The sequence below is a fragment of the Vicugna pacos genome, chromosome 10 (genome assembly GCF_048564905.1).
Source record: "Vicugna pacos chromosome 10, VicPac4, whole genome shotgun sequence".
In the NCBI taxonomy this organism is placed as follows: domain Eukaryota; kingdom Metazoa; phylum Chordata; class Mammalia; order Artiodactyla; family Camelidae; genus Vicugna; species Vicugna pacos.
The window spans coordinates 69,531,631-69,550,359 of NC_132996.1; the positions used below are offsets into that span (position 1 = coordinate 69,531,631).

General features: G+C 42.3%; 1 protein-coding gene across 1 annotated transcript; it reads right to left on the minus strand.

Moving 5' to 3' along the window:
- Window positions 1-7,716: 7,716 nt before the first annotated feature.
- MRPL11 (mitochondrial ribosomal protein L11) lies at window positions 7,717-10,610 on the minus strand. Its single transcript, XM_006210663.4, has 5 exons — window positions 10,255-10,610; window positions 9,790-9,885; window positions 9,257-9,350; window positions 9,011-9,170; window positions 7,717-8,012 (listed from the first exon to the last, which is right to left on the minus strand). The coding sequence occupies exons 1-5, from the start codon at window positions 10,375-10,377 to the stop codon at window positions 7,907-7,909; spliced, it is 579 nt and encodes a 192-aa protein (XP_006210725.1). The 5' UTR covers window positions 10,378-10,610; the 3' UTR covers window positions 7,717-7,906.
- Window positions 10,611-18,729: the final 8,119 nt, after the last annotated feature.

An 18,729-nucleotide genomic window follows, 5' to 3' on the forward strand; every position in this document is an offset into this window, starting at 1 on the left:
AAACAGTATGGAGATTTCTCAAAACTGTAAAAATAGACTTACTATATAATCCAGAGATCCCAGTCCCGGGCGTATATCTGAAGAGAAGGCTAATTTGAAAAGATACATGCACCTCAATGTTCATAGCAGCACTCTTTACAATAGCCAACACATGTAAACAACCTAAATGTCCATCGACAGATGACTGGATAAAGAAGTTGTGGTATATTTATACAATGGAATACTACTCAACCATAAAAAGAATTAAAAATGCCATTTGCAGCAATTTGGATGGACTTAAATACTGTCATTCTAAGTGAAGGAAGCCAGAAAGAGAAAGAAAAATACCATGTGATATCAGTCATATGTGGACTCAAAAACAAAAGAAAAAAGAAGACACTAATTAACTCATCTACAAAACAGAAACAAACTCACAGACATAGAAAACAAATTTATAGTTACCAGAGGGGTGGGGAGGAAAGAGGGTGTGAAGGGGTAAACTGGGAGTTTGAGATTTGCAGATTCTAACTACTATATATAAAATAGATAAACAACAAGTTTCTTTTGTATAGCACAGGGAACTATATTCAATATCTTGTAGTAACCTGTAATGAAAAAGAATATGAAAACAAATATATGTATGTATATGTATGACTGAAATATTATGCTGTCCAATAGAAATTGACACAACATTGTAAACTGACTATACTTCAATAAAAATAAAATAAAATAAAATAAAACATTTCTGGTGGTCATCAAAACAAGGGAAGTCTGAGAAGCTGAAACAGCCAATAGCCAAGAGGAGCCTAAGGAAACACCACGATGAAATGTAATGTATCCTGTATAGAGTACTGGAACAGGAGGAGAACTTAGGTTAAAAATGAAGGAAACTGAATCAAGTATTGACTTTAGTTAATAATAACGTATCACTCTTTGCTCATCGTGACAAATGTATCATATAAGTGTACGATGTCGATAATAGGGAAGATAAAAGGTATGGAGTATATGGAAACTACACTATTTTTCACAACGTTTCCGTAAATCTAAATCTATTCTGAAATTAAAAGTTTCTTTAAAAAGTAAAACTAAATAAATGAACATTTTAAAAATAAAAGATATGTAAGAAAAAAGGAACATCTCGCTGGTGTGTGGTGGTGGTAGTAGGTGATAGTAGAATGTGCATTTTTATGAGAAGGCATCTGGACTTTCAGAACCAAGGATGCCAGAAGCCAAGTCCCAGTTAGGGATAAAAATTAGAAGAGCCAGTGGCTCCACCTGCTGGATAGAGAAGTATCTGCTTCTGTTCCTCTCTGGCAAGGTCCGTGTGGCTCAGAGCATCATAGCTTAGAACAGATAGATAAACTGAGGTCGGGAGAGGAAAGGATTTGCCCAATAACACTCCCAGAGTCAGTGCAGAAGCCAGATCTGACCTTCATCCAGTTTCCTTCCCACAAATACCAGATTCTGCTGTGGGAGAAGAATGTAGGAGAAAGGGCTCAAGTTTTGGGTCATAAAGACTGACCTTAAATGCTGCCTTGGCAGCCTTATTTTTTAATGTGGTAAATATTTTCAATATCTACACATGCCAGGAACTGTTCTGGGTGCTGGGGATGCAGCAGTGAACAGAACAGACGAGGTCCCTGGGCTCACAGGGCTTACATTCTAGTTGTGGGGAGACACAACAAAATGCAAACAGTCTCGAAGGAGGGTTTGTTTGTGTAGTCAGTTTACAATGTTGTGTCAATTTCTGGTGTGTAGCATAACATTTCAGTCATACATACACGTACATATATTCCTTTTCATATTATTTTTCATACTGTAGTATGTGCAGTAAGGGACAGAGCCAGGATACTGTGGTAGAGAACCACAGCTGTGGTTTAGACTGTCCTAATTTAGAGGGAGGTGTTGGGAAGCCCTTTCTAAGGAAGCAACATTGAGCTAAGACTTGAAAGATGAGAAACAAGATTAAGAATGTTCCAGGCCAAAGGAAAGCAAGAACAGAGGTACTTAAATGAGAAAAGCTTTGACCTTTTAAGGACTAGCAAGGAAATCAGTGTGGCTGGATCAAGGCCAGCAAGAGGAAGACTGGTTGGAGAAGAGGGGTAAGATTACTTGGGGCTTTTCACCATGATAAGAAACTCAGATTTTATTTTGCGTGCAATAGGAATCCATTGACAAGATTGAAGAAGGAGAACGACATGATTTGATTCACCTGTTTAAGCCATCCCTCTGACTGTGTGTGGAGACAAGACTGGAGGAGGTAGGAGTGGAAGCTAAGAGACCAGCTGGGCTTCTGCAGTGATCCAGGCAAGAGGCGATGAGAGCTATTGCCAGACATGGATTGGGGGAAGTGACTGGATTTGGGACACTTTGGACACAGAACTAATGTGATTTGCTTATGCGCTTAGAGTGGGGTGAGGAAAAGAGAGAAGTCTTGTGTCTCTGACTTAAGTAACTGGGTGAAGCATTGCTGTTTATTTAGACTGAGATGAGTTGAACAGCAGGACTGTTGCAGTGTCATCTGGCACCTGGCAGGAAGAATTCAAAGCCTCTCTGGATGAAGGCATATCTATCTTAGGCCTCAAGGAGCTTACATAAGTAATGTGTTACAGGCATTGAGCAGGATGCAATCAAAGATAACCAGACACACGATGAGGCAAGACAATATGAACAAGAACTAGCAACAGACAAACCTAGTACATATATTGGAATAGGCAGTCACTGATTTTAAAACAACTATATTTTGTTGTATTTAAAGAAATAAATTCCAAAGTCAAGAACATCTACAGGGAACATGAAATGATAACAGTGATAAAGCAGACCTGAAAAACAACTAATAGAACCTCTAGAAAGAAAAAAAAGATGAAAATTGAAATTTAAAACTCAATTGGAAAACAACTGGAAATAGAATATTGGAAGAGTCAGCACATACTAGAGCCATATCAAGATTTATTTTTTGGCCAACGATTATAAAACAATGTGCTGAGTGGCCCACTTGTACATTGTCTGAAAACCAACTGTCTATGATCTGGTTGTTTTAATGTATCATGTACTGGGCCAAATTTTAGTGAAAGTGCACAATCTAAAATATTATTTTCTAAAAAAAATTATTTTCTACTTCAGTTATTTCAGCACTTGAAGGAAAGAAAATCACACTATTGATACAATGAACACATAGTTTAAAAAAAAACAGTATTTGAAGAAAAAGTTGTGGGCATATACTGCATATGAACTATAGTTGTCATTTACAGTGGCAGTTACTTATGTGTAATGGTTTATTACACAATGTTCCATTGTGATAATCAGAGAAACATTAATTAGCTATAAAATTCATACTACCAAAGACATCATAGAGCTGTAGAAACAACAAGAACTAGATGAACTGAAATTCCAGAGAGAAAAGAGCCCTTCCTGTGTGAACTGATGATCACAGTCATCTTCCTCCCTGGAGACATCTTCCTATTCTGGATGCATGCTGGTTGGGTTAAGTCCAGGCAGAGGGAACCTACTGAGAGTGAGCTTTGGGTGGTCATGAGGGGCTGTTATTAATAGACTGGAACTCCCAAATGCATGGTCTGTTTTCACCCACGGAACATTTGCTGAATTCTGGAATGGTGCAGGAGACTGGGAGGCTGAGACGAAAGCTAAAAGGCAACCAAGAATCTCCCATAGTCTCATGGTACTAAAGGGAAAAGACCCTTAAGAAGAAGAGAGCCTGCCAAAAACTCTTGCCAAGTTCCCCATCTAGACATTTGCCAGATTTCAGATCTGCATGGGAAGAGATGCTAAGCTCAAAACCTCTGAGGGGCAGAACTGAATTTCCCCAGTGTTTTGGAGCTGAAACAAAATAAGCCTTTCAAATTGTACAAGCAATTCAGTGGAGGAAGGATTGTCTTTTTCAACAAATTGTACTGGGGTAATTAGATATCTTTTGGGGGAGGGGAATTTCAACCTAAGCCTCGTATCTTATACAAAAATTAACTCAAAATGGGTCATACACTTAAATGTAAGACATAACCATGCTCTGGATATCGTTTAAAAGGACGTGGTTCTTAAGACATGGCTATAAATAAAGTTTTTATGATGGGGACAGAGAGCTAAAAATAAACTGCAAATATAAAACTTTTAGAAAAAAAGATAGGAGAAATTCTTAGATACTAAGAGCTTGGTGAAGAGTTCTTAGGTATAACATCAAAAGATGATCCAGAAAAGAAACAAAATTTGATAAATTAGACTTTATTGAAATTGAAACCTTTTGCTCTGTGAAAGGTCTTGTTAAGAAGATGAAAAGACAAGCTACACAGTGGGAAAAATATTTGCAAACTACATATCTGATAAAGGGCTCCCATCTAAAACTCTCAAAACACAGCAGTAAAAAAAATCATTAGAAATGGACAGAAAATGAAGAGACATTTCACTAAAGAATACAGATATATAACAAATAAGGACATGAAAAGATTTTCAACAACATCAGCCATTTGGAAAACACAAATTAAGACCACAATAAGACACAACTACCCACATATTAGAACAGCTAAAGTAATCATAACAACACCACTACTAAGTTCTGATGAGGATGCAGAGAAAGTAGATCACTCATAGGTTGCTGGTGATAATGTAAAATGGTACAGTTACTCTGGAAAATAATTTTACTCTTTCTTAAATAACTGAAAATACATTGACCATACAACCCAGCAATTGCACTCTTGGGCATTTATCCCAGAGGAATGAAAATTTCATCCTTCAAGAATTCTCAAAACAGCTTTATTTGTAATAGTCAAAAAGTGAAACATCTAAATGCCTTTCAATAAATAAATGATAAAATAAATTGTGTTACATCCATGCCTGGGAATACTATTCAGCAATGAAAAAGGAGAAAAGTAGTGGTACATGCAAGAATTTGGATGGATCTCAAAGGCATTACGCTGGGTGAGAAAACTATCTCAAAAGGGCATATACTGTATGAGCCTACTCATATAACATTTTAGAAACGAGGACAAAGACCTTCCTTGGATAGACATAGAGAAAAGATTAGTGGCTGCCAGTGATTAGGGTAGTAGGAGAGAGGCAGGTGGGTGCTACTTCAAAAGACAGAAAGTAACTAAGATGTAAGCTGTCGGGATTAGAATAACCTAATCTTGGAAGTGACATATCATCACTTCTGCCATAGTCAGTGATACAGACTAACCCAGGCGCAATGTAGGAGAGTGTTTATTACTGGAGGTGGAGGTCTTCGGGAGTCATTTTTGAGAGTGGCGGCCACACCAACTAACATTGTTACAAGAACATCTAAAACATAAAGATAGAAAAAGGTTGAGAGGATGTAAAAAAAGATATATCATGTTGGCTCTAAACAAAAGAGAGATTGATGTAGGGGTATTTAATAAAAGACACAAGAGACTTTAAGACAAAAAGCATTACAAGACAAAGAGTGACTGGGAGATGAACAATATCAACAATCTGTTTAGATAATTCTTTCAGGTGTTGCAGTGACAGAAAACAGAGAAATGGGGCAGTGGCCAAAGGGAGATGTGATGTCAGAAATGTTGCTTGTTCTTTAAGGATACCCGAGTACGTGTTTGTGCACTCAAGATTAGGTTTTTTTTTTTTTTTTTTGCTATTGAGTCATATAAGTTCTTTACATATTTTGGATATTAACCCTTTATCAGATATATGATTTGAAAGTTTTTTTCTCCTATTCAGCAGCTACCTTTTCGTTTTGTTGATGGTTTCCTTTGCTGTGCATCTTTTTTTTTTTTTTAAATTGAGGTATACTCAGTTTACAATGTTGCGTCAATTTCTGTTGGTTTTTTTTTGAGGTTGTAGAAGTTTTTTAATTTGATGCAGTCCCACTTGTCCACTCACTTATTTTTGCTTTTGTTGCCTTTGCTTTTGGGGTCAGATAAAAAAACTCATTGCCAAGGCCAATGTCAAGAGAAGTCTGTTTTCACAGAGAGGGTATAGCTCAAGTGGTAGAGTGCCTGCCTAGCATGCACAAGGTCCTGGGTTCAATCCCTAGTATCTCCTTCAAAAATAGATAAATAAGTAAACCAAATTATCCCCTCCAAGAAATGTGTAAATAAAGCTAAAGAGATTTTTTAAAGCACAAAATAGAGCAACCTTCATAGAAAAAAAGAGACAAAAAAAAAGAGGAGTCTGTTTTCTTCTAGGAATTTTATGGTTTCAGGTCTTACATTCAATCTTTAATCTATTTTGAGTTAATATTTTTGTCTGTTGTAAGACAGTGCTTCAGTTTCATTCTTTTGCATGTGGCTGTCCACTTTTCCCAACACCACTTATTGAAGGGACTGTCCTTTCCCCATTGTATATTCTTGGCTCCTTTGTCATAAATTAATTGACCACATATGCTCTGATTTCTGCAGCCTTTTGAGATAAGCATCATTTTCTCTGTCTTATAGATGAGGGGTCTAACGCACAGAGTAGTCAAGTAACTTGCCCGAGACAGCCAGGCAGAATGGAGCTGAGGGTGGCCTCTGACTACAACCGGTGAGAAACTGAGACCCTCAGTCTGACTGCTCAGAAGAACTAAATGCTGACATCAACCACGTGAGTTTGAAAACAGATCCTTCCCCTGTCAAACCTGGTATGAGACCACAGCCCCAGCTAACACTGATTGCAGCTTTGGGAGACCCTGAAGCAGAGGACCAAATGATGGTCATCACAGGGTTGTATGTATTTTTCACTTTTTAATGCAAACAACAAAATACTCAACAGTTGAGGACTTGGTTAAATAAATAATAGCCTACCCATAAGACAGAATACTAAGAGTCATTAAAAATTGTTTTAGGAAGATAATTTTGAAAAAATGTTTTAAATTACCAAGTTAAAAGTAAAAGTAGAATACAACAATACCTAGAGTATGACCCAAATTAATTTTTTTAAAGCATTATATATAAATGCACAAGGGAAAAGAAATAGACAAGATACACAGCAAAGTATCGGCAGGAGTCTCATCGGGGCGGAGGGACCTCTTGAGGCTTTTATTTTCTTGTAGGAGTTGTTCTGTGCTTTCCAGACCTTCTCAGTGTAAAACAAAGTGCCAAGCATGTAACAAGTGCTTGATAAATGTGAACCCCATTTCTCCCGACTCCTCCTCTCTTCTCTGAGAGGAGAAGGGTCCTTGATACGACAAATTATGGGAAAACAAAAGGCCAGGGACTTCCCAAGGACTTCTCCCACTGTGGGCAGGAATCTACTGAAGCTTTGCTGCTTCTGCCAGTTTGTAGCCATAAACCCCCAATACTTCATGTTCAGCTAACACCTGACCCAGAGCCAGGTTCAGCTTAATAAAAGAGCCTGAAGTAGCCCTTGGGATCCATGGCACTCCATGTAGTAACCCTGATTGGGGCTGTGACCTGAAGTCCCCAAAGGGGTCTGTTTCTGTTGAGAATGGCAAATCCCCAAGAGATAAGAGGTATTTCTGATAGAAGCAGAAACATCTGCTGCTCCTGTATACCCAGGCCCACATCCACCCTGACCATTCCCTCACCCCTTGAAAGGGGGGAAAGACAGGATTTTGAATTGGAAGTCCAGGGTTCTACTCCAGTCTCTGCCAATTCAGACCCTGTGCAAGTCGCTCTGCTTGGATGAGCCTCAGATTGTACATCTGAGAAACAGTGTGAAGACTCCTGCTTCCCAGGGCAGCTAATGTCTGTCCCTGGTGGCTACTGTCAGTACTAGTCCCTTTCCCTGGGGTCCCAAGGCAGAAATGGAGAGTGGATGACAAAAGATGTTTATTCAGACTTGATCCCTTAAACAGCCATACACATAAAAAATACATAATTAAAAGTCAGAAAAATAATAATCAGGGTGGTGTGACCTCCCTTCCTCCCCTTTGGCACAGCCTTCCCAACTGGCCCCATCCTGAGGTGCTCCCTTCAAAATCCTGGAACTGGGGGCGCAGGGGTCACTTCTTGGCAGCTTCTGCCTGGGCTGCCAAGTCTGCCTCTTTCTGAGCAGCCAGAAATAGGGCTCGCTCCTTCTGGAAAGTTGCCAGCTCTTCTGAACTGAGGCTGCAGGTACAGAAAAAACGGACAGTAAGTAAGGGGTCAGTCACTGGTGGGGAGCTCACAAGTGCCCATGTCACTATCTCAGACCCTGTTCTCCCCTCCTGGATTTCCCAGCCTCCATACCTTTGCTCATCTGTTTCCTCTGCCAGGAATGCCACTCCACCATCACCTCTGCCTTTCATTCCCTTCTTAAAGCCCTACTCATCCTTTGAGCCCTCAGCTGTAGCTCAGCCCAAATGAATCAGCCCTTCCTCTGTGCTCCAAGACACTTTGTATCAAGAAGTCATCAAGTGGTGCATGTATGTCTCCCTCAGGGCAGGGATCAGATTTACTCACCTCTGTCTCCCTGGTAAAAGTGAAGATCTAAGCAAAGTCAAGTCCATCCCTGTTTCATGCTTAACCCCACTCCTCTCAGGAAACAACCGTCAGCCTTTGCTGGGGGCAGGACGCCAGCAACAAGAGGCCAGCGAAGGGTTGAGTGCTGCCCCTGCCATTGTCTGGGCTAGATGCTCTCTCGCCCAAAATCTCACTTCAAAGAAATAATTCCTGATGTTATTTGAAGTGCATGAGGGGGCCCCCTATTGGCCTCAGGATCAGGTCTGAATTTGAGAACTAACTGGTTCCTGTTTCCTCACTGCCTCCTATTTCCCACTCTAACTCTGGTCTGACACCCAGACCACATTGAACTTCTTTGCTTCACTCCTTCACCTTTTTTCACCCAGCAGTATAATGGACCTGCCTCCATCTCTGGACTGTGAGCTCCACAGAAGCTAGGCCAAGCATGGCTACCTCCTTCCTGCCTGCATCCAATGTCCAGAAAAATGTCCAATATATACTGGGTAATTTATATTCCAAATGAATGAACAAGCCTCCTACTCCCAAGAATCTAAGGTCCTTTGACTCAGAAGCTAACTCTCCTATTCAGTGGGCCCTCAGCCTTTTCCCAGAGTCAAGAACTTTCCAGGCCCTCCTCTCATGCTGTACCACTCCCAGACACTCACTCCTTCACCACACGAATGCCCAGGGAGCGGGCAGAGCCAATGATGGAGCGAACAACAGAGGACAGGGGCGCGTCCTGTAGGGCGAAGGCGTCATCCTGAGCTTTGACGCGGGCGATCTCATACACGTGCTTCAATGTCACCAGGCCTGCCACCTCTTTCCCTGGGAGGAAGAAACAAGTAGTTCTTCAGATGTCACTGCTTCCCTCCAGAGCCCCCAGAATCCCAGATGCCCACCCTGTCCCTTACCTGTGTTCCGTGCCCCCTTCTCAATCCCAGCAGCTGCCTTCAGGAAGTAGGAAACAGTGGGCTGGCCAATTTTGATTTCAAACGTCCTGTCAGGCTTAACGAAAAAAAGAAATACGAGAATATTTCTTCCTGCTTCTCCCAAGCCCTGCTGCCTCAGCCCAGGGAATTTCTAACTTCCTGTCCCCTACCCTTCCCTTATCTTCCTATAGTGCTCCTTGAACTGACCACAAAGCCACAGGAAAAATAAATCTGCAACAAACATCCCTGTCACCTCTATTCCAGGCCATCTCTGTTCTGGAAGCCCCAGTAAGCTGGAGGGGCAAAGGAAAAATCTGCAATATGGCAGGGTGGACTCAGGAAAAATGTGGTTTAGTCTCTACTTTATAAATGGGGAAAGCGGGACCCGGTAACAAAAAGAGGCTTGCTCCAAGTCTGGAGCAGAGTAGCAACCCCAGGTGACCACCTCGCTCCATGACCTGGAAAGAACTGAAGGAATGAGAAGGAAACTGGGGATCAGAGTCCCAACTCCGCACCTTCACAAAAATCTTGATAGGCAAAGGAATGCCTTCTTTGATGTCCTTTGTCTTCTCGTTGAACTCCTTACAGAACTGGTTGATGGAAACGCCTCGCTGTGAGGGAGGCACAGGGGTTAGCGTGGGGAGGAAGGGACGGCTTTCTACCACTCAGGAGGCTCCGTCCGTTACCTCCTCTGGCTTCACTTCCGTACGTTCCCATCCTTTTTACTTGGATTTAACTACCATTTTACGCACCAGGTGATTTGTATGGTTCATACCTCTCTATCCTCACAACAGCCCGTTGACAAAGGACTGAGGAAGCTGAGCCTCGAAGAGGCTGTGTAACTAACCCAGGGACATAAAGCGTGTGCGTCTTAGAGCCGCGTTTTGAAATCGAGGCCTCCCTGGCTCCAGCCCGCACCCTCCACCAGCGTTCTAGCTCCCTCGGGCTCCTCCCACTCCCGGTTCCTGCCGCGGCTGCACCTGACCGAGGACGGGACCCAGCGGGGGCCCGGGCATGGCCTGGCCTGCCCGCACGATGGTCCGGATCACGCCGCCGGCCTCCGGCTTCCTGAGCGCCCGAGTGGCCCGGCTTAGCTTCGACATGATGCGGGGTTCTTGGCCTTAGTTCATGTCAGGTCGGCAGGAAGAGCGACGGCTCCGGGCGCCGCCACCTTGGGTCAAAGTTGAAGGGTCCTCACGTTAGGCTAGGGCAGGTGAAGCCAACAAATTGCAGCGTTGTTTCAGACTTCTGCTCTCCAACGAGTAAGACAAGGAGAGCGAGATGAAGTGGGTAAAACTTCTAACTTGCCATCTTAAGATTGGGGAAAGACCCGAATGGCTCGGATAAACACATTCCTCCTGGAGCGCAAACAGGCAGTGCCTCAGACAGCTAAACTGGAAGCGGGGGCCTTAATGCCCGCACTTCATTGTGGGTATGATAGTTTTGATCGCTTATGCAAATCCCACCAATTGCTATGCCCTGGGGCGCCATCTGCTGGACATGTTGGTAATTCCTGGGTTTGAAAACAGCCTAGAGCTCCTTCTTAGGAGTGGGAATTTTCACTTTCTGAGCCTGTTTTCCTCCTCTGTCGTTAAAAGGGAATAAGGTTAAGGGTACGGACTTTGGGAACAAATTGCTTGGTTGCTTCTTTTACTGGCTGTGAACTTGATCAAGTTATTTAACTTCCACTCAGTTTCTTCCCCTGTACAATAGGGGTTATAATATGTAGCACCTCCCACTTGGGATTCTTGCAAGTTAGCAAAGTGCTTTAGAACAATACCTGACACCTAGTCAGCATGTGCTATTCACTATACAATAAGGACAAAACCTTCGCAGAGCTGTCATGAGACTTAAGAGGCCCAGAATGTATTTAACACATCTTCTGTGTCCAATAAAATAAGCCAGCATCTTATAATTTCATTTAATTTTTTTTGAACACTTGCTACATGCCAGGTACTATGCTAAACACTTTAAAGGAATCATCTCATTTAATTCTCACAATAGCATGAGGTAAATTTTATTATTCCCCTTTTACAAAAGAAAAATTGAAGCACAAAAAGAGGCCCCCAAACACCTACCCTATTTGTGACAGAGCTGGGGAAGAGTATTGGGATTACCTGATTCTAGACCTTGTGCCATTTACCATGACTCTATATTGCCAATCTGATGAAATGGGATAATACATGTAAAACCACACTGTAAACTGTGAGACACATAGATTTTTTATTATGAAATTCGTGTTGGATTCCCACTAATTGAATGTGACTGTTCCTAACTCTGAAGTCAGTCATGTTCTTTACAACATGCAGCCTCATTAGCCTTATCAAAACTCTGGAACTAAGCAGGCTCTTTGATTTACTAACTATAAAACCTAGGGCACGGTAATTAACTTCCCTGTGCTTCTGGTTTCCTCACTAGTAACATGGGGTTAATTATAGTACCTACCTCCCAGGATGTTGGTTAATTCAGATAAAGCCTATAGAAGAGGGCCTGGCCCAGAGAAAGCCAAGCTGTAGGATTTCTCTCTGGGTGCCCCATATCATCTAGCCTGTATTTACAAATGAAAAAATAAATCCTTCCTAAGTGAAGGTATCAGAAAGCAGATGGGCATGGCAGGTGCTTGATGGGTAATTTGTGGAAGAATGGGGACAAGGGCATTGCTGTCGAAAGATCAGCCCCCATCCCTGACAAGCCAAATTAAGTCAGAGACAGGGTCTTGGAGCTTAGAAAAAAAGAGACAGCTTCATTGCTTTGCCAGGCGAAGAGAACTCACAGCAGGCTAGTGCCTTAAAAACTGTGAACCCATCTTGGGGATGGGGCAGGGTGATTAATAGCCATAGCTTAAACAATAAAACATCAATAACAATCAACAGAATTATTTTCTTGTCATAAGACTCAGGGTGGCATCATGGTGTCTCCAGGTGACCAATTCTGTAGAGGCTAGTGGTTGTCTTTCAGTCTCTTTATCTTATTAGAGCCCAAGGCGTGGTCTTCTTAGGCTATTTTGTAAAGTTACAGTATCATGACCTTCTCCCTGGAGAAGGACTCAGAAACCAAGCATGATTATTACTTTTGATTACTGGAAAAAAGTAGAAACAGTAACATTAATAGCTTTATTTTAACAAGGGGATGGGCCTAGAGCTGTGAGTAGCAACTGGTCAGTCAGGTTAGTTGGCCATTTTAAGAGCAAGCATAAGAGTAAGCAATCTGTTAGCCTAAGTGTGGCCATTTTATTAATTCTCCTTCAGCATCAGAAGTAATGCCATGATTCTGGCATGAACAATCATGCCAATGAATAATTAGGCCTTTCATTTTTAGTGTTGGAGACACAGAAGCTGTGGGTTCAGGCAGAAGACAATCAATTGAGCTTAGGGGTGTCTGTGTGACACCTAGCTAGAGAGTCTGGGAGAAGCAGACAGAAACACTGGCATCTGTAGCCTAGAGACTAATAGTCCTTAACACCAGGGCCAGCAGTGAGATTGCTCGCAGTGGGGAGAAGGGAGGAAAAGAGAACTCAGCATTTAAAAAGTGAAAAGAGGAAAGGAGGGAGTGAGCAAAGGAAACCAAGAAGGAGCAGCCACAGTTAAGAGGAAGACCAGGAGATTCTAATACAATGTAAATACTATGTAAATAGTTGTAAATAAAATGTAAATATTATGCAAATAGTTGCTGGCATGAAGCAAATTTAAGTTTTGCTTTTTGGAGCTTTCTGGAATTAAAAAAAATATATATATATATTTTCAACTCCAGATTGGTTGAATTCAGAGGGCCCATGTATTTGGTCTTTGTCCCTGTTCCTGGCAAAGAGTTCCTAAAATCCTTGGAATTTCCTAAGTGATAAGAGACATAAAGGTGAAGGGAGAGTCTTTTGTTATTCATAACAAGCCCCTTTTAACAACTAGTAACTTTATATTAATGAGGTGAGTTTCCCTAGGTAACCCTTGGATGCCAGGGAGACCACCACGTGACTAGAGGATTGGAAATTTCAGACCCATTCCCCAACCTCTGACCTCTGGGGAGGGGCAAAGGGATAAATAGTTGACTTAATTATTGATGGCCAAGGATTTAATCAATCATGCCTACTTAATGAAGCCTCTGTAAAACCCCAAAAGGACTGGGTTCTGAGAACCTCCTGATAGGGGAACACGTGGAGCTGCTGGGAGGGTGGCATATCTGAGGCTCCATGCTCCATCACATACTTTGCCCTGTGCAGTCTCTTCCATCTTCCATTTGTACCCTTTGAAATAGTCTTTGTAATTAACTGGTAGTTGTATAAGTAAATTGTTCTCCTGAGTTCTGTGAGCCATTTTAGCAAATGATGGAACCCAAGGAAGGGTTGTGGGAACATCTGATTTATCACTTGTCAGTCGGTTGGTCAGAAGCACAGGTGACAATCTGGACTTTTGATTGGCATCTAAAGTAGGGTCAGTCTTCGTATAGAGTGTAATTACAATTATGTGTGTGTGTGTATACACGTAGAAGAAAGACTGGAAGGGAAATGCACCCAAATGGTAACAGTGATTGTGGGCAGTACATTTGAGAATAATTTTTTTCTTATTTAAATTTTTCTGTACATTAAAAATTTCCTACCTCGAATATGTAACACATTATCAGAAGCCTCTCAGTAGTCCCCCAGCATTCAGAAAGTAAAATTCTAATTTTTCAGTTTGCCTCCTTAGGGTTGCTAGATCTTAGGTTGAACTAACTTTCCAGCCTTACACTCTCCTGGCCCTTTGACCCTCTCCCCACCACTTCACTGCATTTAACTGCTTTCTGTAGTGGACACCTTTGGGTCCAATCCATGACCTAGATATTCCCCACTCTCTGAAAATGCACTCCCAATCCAGGGGATTGAAACCCAGCAACCATTTTTGTATAACATGATCCTGCCTATCTGTAGTTGACTGGCCAAGTTGGGCCAAAGTTCCTCCACTTGCAATTTTTCATTAAAGGTTAGAAATTCTGTTCTCATTCTGGACTAGCTTCTTGAAATGAGAAGATATCAAAACTTGGGAGATGTGGGGCAGCCACTTCCTATCTCAGGCCAAGTATGTTGGTCTATAGGGAGGGAAGAGTGATGTCAATACACAGAGAGAAAGAGACAAGAAATGGGGAGAGACGACTCCATCCAGCTTCTGGCCATCTATTGCCACTCCTCAGGAAGGACTGTGTTCAGGTTTCTAAGGGTGTCAGTCAGGATTCTTAATTTCAAGCCCAGAAACCGATTCTGGACAATCTAAGCAGAAAGAGGATTTATGATGGATACTGAGTAACTCACAGAATCTCTAGGCTGCCCAGGCAATTAGGTGCAGTAGCTAGGCAAGTGGGAACACACCCAAAATCATGCCACAGAACGGGTCCTAAGAATATATCACTGCCTCCCACTGGGCATAGATCCAGCATCGTCACCATTGGCACCACTGGCAGAGGACTGCAGATTCTGCAGTTGGAACTACTTTCACTGCTACTTCTGAAATTGGACATAGCCACTGTCTTCACCACATTTGCTTCTTTAGGAAATAGCCTCTGATTTAGTATGAAGCAGATGCCTCTGATTGGAAGAATTCAAGGCATATGTCTGCACCTGAGATGCAAGAGATGTTGAGAAAGGGAGTACCTGGCATTTTCAACTTTTATAATTGGAAATGGTCTCTGTCTCATCAAATTGGGATTACATGCACACAGAGACACAATAAAAGGTTTCAGATTATAGACAGCCAAAAAATACACTAGGATTCTGTAATACCCTCTTTCATCTAATTGTGGAATCTCTCTCTCTCTTTTAAAATCCTTATACAACCCATAAATAACACAGAACTTGGTGCCAGGAATGGGGTTTGAAAGTAACATCCATGATAACTATGGAAATGTCCAAATAGAGGCCAAGTGGTAAGAAGGGATAATTTTCATGACCTAGGATGCCAGTGGCAGTTCTTGTATCCAGTGGCAAAGCAATTAGCTCAGTTATCTCCCATTGTCTCTTGAGACTTGGTCAAGTACCCATCAAGGGTGAAGCAGAAGAAGGCTATCTCTGAATCTCCATTCCAAATTCCTAGCAGACAGAATGAGATTGGCCCAGTCTTGTCAGGTTGTCACCTTTACTCCCTTTAGCTGTGGCCATGGGATGACATCACAGAATTAAACATGATTGCTGGGGATGCTGCACTGGGGATTAGGGAAAAGTCAGTTCACTGGAATGACCGAAGGCAGATACTTAATAACATTGTTGGTCAGTAGGTAAATAAAAGAATAAATTAGAAGGCTATCAATATTTGAAGCTCTAGGGGCCCTTCCTAGCCCCTCCCATGGTTTTTGAGTCTCTCTATGCACCTGCTTTCACTGATTTCCTCAGTGCCTCGGGTTCTGCCCCCTCTTCACTCTGGTCATGGCTCTCACAGCCTCACCAGCCTCCTTTCACCTGGAACAACTCTTTACCCATTCAAATGTGAGGGTGTGATTGAACCAATTAATCTTACTTTAAACATTTTTACTGTAAAGTATAATAAACAAACCAAAAGCTCATACAACATAAATGTACAGCTTAACAAACATTATAAAAGAAGCACCCCGTGAGTAAGTAGTGAGGGGCACTCAGTCAAGAAACCAAGCAGCACCCTGGACAGCACCTTGGAGATTCCCTCTGTAAGCCTTCCCGGGTAAAACCAGCCGGTTGGAATTTTGTGCTATTAACTTTCTTGCCTTTCTCAGTTTTACCACCTAAGTGAGCATCCTGGACTGCTATAGCTTAATTTGGGCTATTTCGGGTATTTATATCAATGGACTTATAGAATATGAATTCTGCTGCTTGGCTTTGCTTGCTCAGTGCTATATTGTTTTCTTTTTATAAAAGCTATGTTGAGACAATTCACATATCATACAATTTACCCATTTAAATTGTACAGTTTAGTGGTTTTTAGTGTACTCGCAGATATATGTAACCATCCCCCACTTGATTTTGGAACATTTTTATTACCTCAAAAAGAAACGCATACTCTAGCTATCACCCCTCATTCCAGCCATCCCTCCCTAAGTAAACTCAAAGCCACTTTCTGTGTCTATAGATTTTCTTATTCTGATATTTCTTATAAATGGAATCATACAATTTGTGGTCTTTTGTGACTGACTCCTTTCACTTAGAATAATGTTTTTAAGGTTGTAGCATATATCAGAACATTGTTCTTTTTTATAACTGAATAATATTCCATTATAGAGATATGCTATCCTTTGTTGATCCATTCAACAATTGATGAACACTTGGCTTGTCCACATTTTGGCTATTTTAATAACACTGCCATAAACATGTGCGTACAAGTTTTTGTGTGGACATGTTTTCATTTCTCTTGGGTCTATCTATCCCTAAGAATAGAATTGCTGGGTCACGTGGTAACTACATTTAACTGTTGGAGGTGCTGCTGGACTGCTTTCCTAAGTGGCTACACCATTTTACTATCTACCATCAGTGTGTGAGAGTGCTGATTTCCCCACATCCTGACAACACCTGCCTTTTTCCCCCCCTAGTCTATGGGTCATCTTTTCCTCTTTCTTTGCATGAATTACAATTTTTTGTCAGAAGCTGAAGATTTTAGATAATAAACTGTGGCGACTTGGCACTTGTCCACACCTCTCCCCACTCCACTCCCGGCCCCAGGGCTTGTCATTGTTGTTGTCATTAAACTTTTTTGTTGTTGGGGGAGATAATTAGGTTTATTTACTTAATTTTTTAAGGGAGGTACTGGGGATTGAACCCAGGCCCTCATGCATGCTAGGCATGTACTCTACCACTGAGCTATACCCTCCCCCGTTATTGTTATTTGCTGTTTAGTAACTGGCTGGATTATTTTAGTGAAGTCCATCCCCCTTCCCACAGCCTGAGTTTAAAGCCGCTGTCATCGGTCTTCAGGGACTGCAGCCCTGAGCACGCCCACCTGCAGTCACCTGGGATGACAGTGGTTTGGACAGCTCTTCCTTTGACTGATTCTTTCCCTGACCACACTCAGCTGTTAAAACTCCTCTCATTTCCAGCTGAGTTCTCTATTGTTTTCAACAATGTCCTGGGACATAAATTGCTCTACAAATGATCCAATCAAATTTGGGCTATGAAGGAGCAGGGTTTGGATCTCTAAATGTACCTGAGGGGTCTATCTCTTCCCACCAGTCCCACCCTCCAACCTACAACAAGGCCTCACATGCAGAGCCCAGCATCTTAGCTCTTCCTTCTCTCTTCTCCAAATCTTTTAGCCCAGAAAGAGTTTGTTGCCATTTTGTTTGTTTTGCTTTTTCAACATCCTTCCTCAATTAGATACACAAATATTCTTCCAAACTGTTTATGCCAGCCCCTGTCTTTGGGCACTTGAACCCAAGAATTGAAGACATAGAGGCTGTATATTTTGTTTCTTTCTTTGTCTTTTTTTGTTTGGGAGTTTTTTTAGGGGGAGGAGATTAGGTTTATTTATTTATTTAAATGGAGGTACTGGGGACTGAACCCAAGTTCTCATGAATGCTAAGCATACACTCTACCACTGATTGTACCCTCCTTCCACTTTCTCTTTCTCTCTCTCTTTTTTAACACAATAAGTTCAAGCCCTAGACTGAAGAGAGAAGGGAGGGGCTGAACAAAAAGATTTCAAAACAATGGTGCAAATTTTTATCCCACTACCAGTAGGTACTATTATTATTCCCATTTTATAAATATGGAAAGTGAGTATTATTAAGAAGCTGGAGTTCTTGGGACAGAGCACCAGACTTAGAGCCAGAAGCCAAGGCTGGGACTTGAGAATCCGTGTCTCTGTTGGTATTGCAATTCACCCTTCTTCTACCTGACCTGGACAATGCAATGCTGGAATGAGGCCCATCCCTCACTCCCAGAGGTCCCTCGTGGTCTGGCTGTGTCCACCATGCAGCTCTGAGCCCAGTTCTCTACAACAGGAGAAACCTCTGCCTCCTGGGACAAATCCTTGGAACCTCTCTTAGTCCTTCCTGCATTCTAGTGTCAGGTGGTAGCACTGGGGCCCTGGTCAAACCTCAGCTCCATACTCACCTGGCTGTGTGACCTGGCAGCCCCCCACCCCCAGCCTTTGTTTCCTTCTCTGTAAACTGAGGAGTCTCATAATTCAGTGCATATTCACAGAGGGCCTGCTCTGGCAGGCAATGTGCTGGAGTGCAAAGGGGAGTGAGTCTGTCCCTATCCCTGTGTTTTTGTGGCTGGTATGGAGGTGGGCATACTGTACACATTTGTGGCTGGAAGCTATCCTGTAGAGCAGGGTTTGTATGACCTGCTGCCGGCAGCCCAGCAGTCCAGCCTGCTAGGTGCTGGGTGGTGGCCTCTCGGGGAGTTTCTCTTTTATATCAATGAGTGCTTCTGCCCCAAAAGGGTGTGCTGCCAGCTGCTTTCTTGTTTCATCTGGCTGCTGGGGCCCCAGAACAGTTGGCAAAACAGTTGATACCCTGGACTATTT

Coding starts and splice junctions, on each gene's coding strand:
- MRPL11 (XM_006210663.4), bottom strand. CDS start 10,377: ATGTCGAAGCTAAGCCGGGCCACTCGGGCGCTCAGGAAGCCGGAGGCC. Junction 9,886..10,254: donor TGGGTCCCGTCCTCGGTCAG/GTGCAGCCGCGG, acceptor CCTCCCTCACAG/CGAGGCGTTTCCATCAACCA. Junction 8,013..9,010: donor GGCATTCGTGTGGTGAAGGA/GTGAGTGTCTGG, acceptor CTGTACCTGCAG/CCTCAGTTCAGAAGAGCTGG.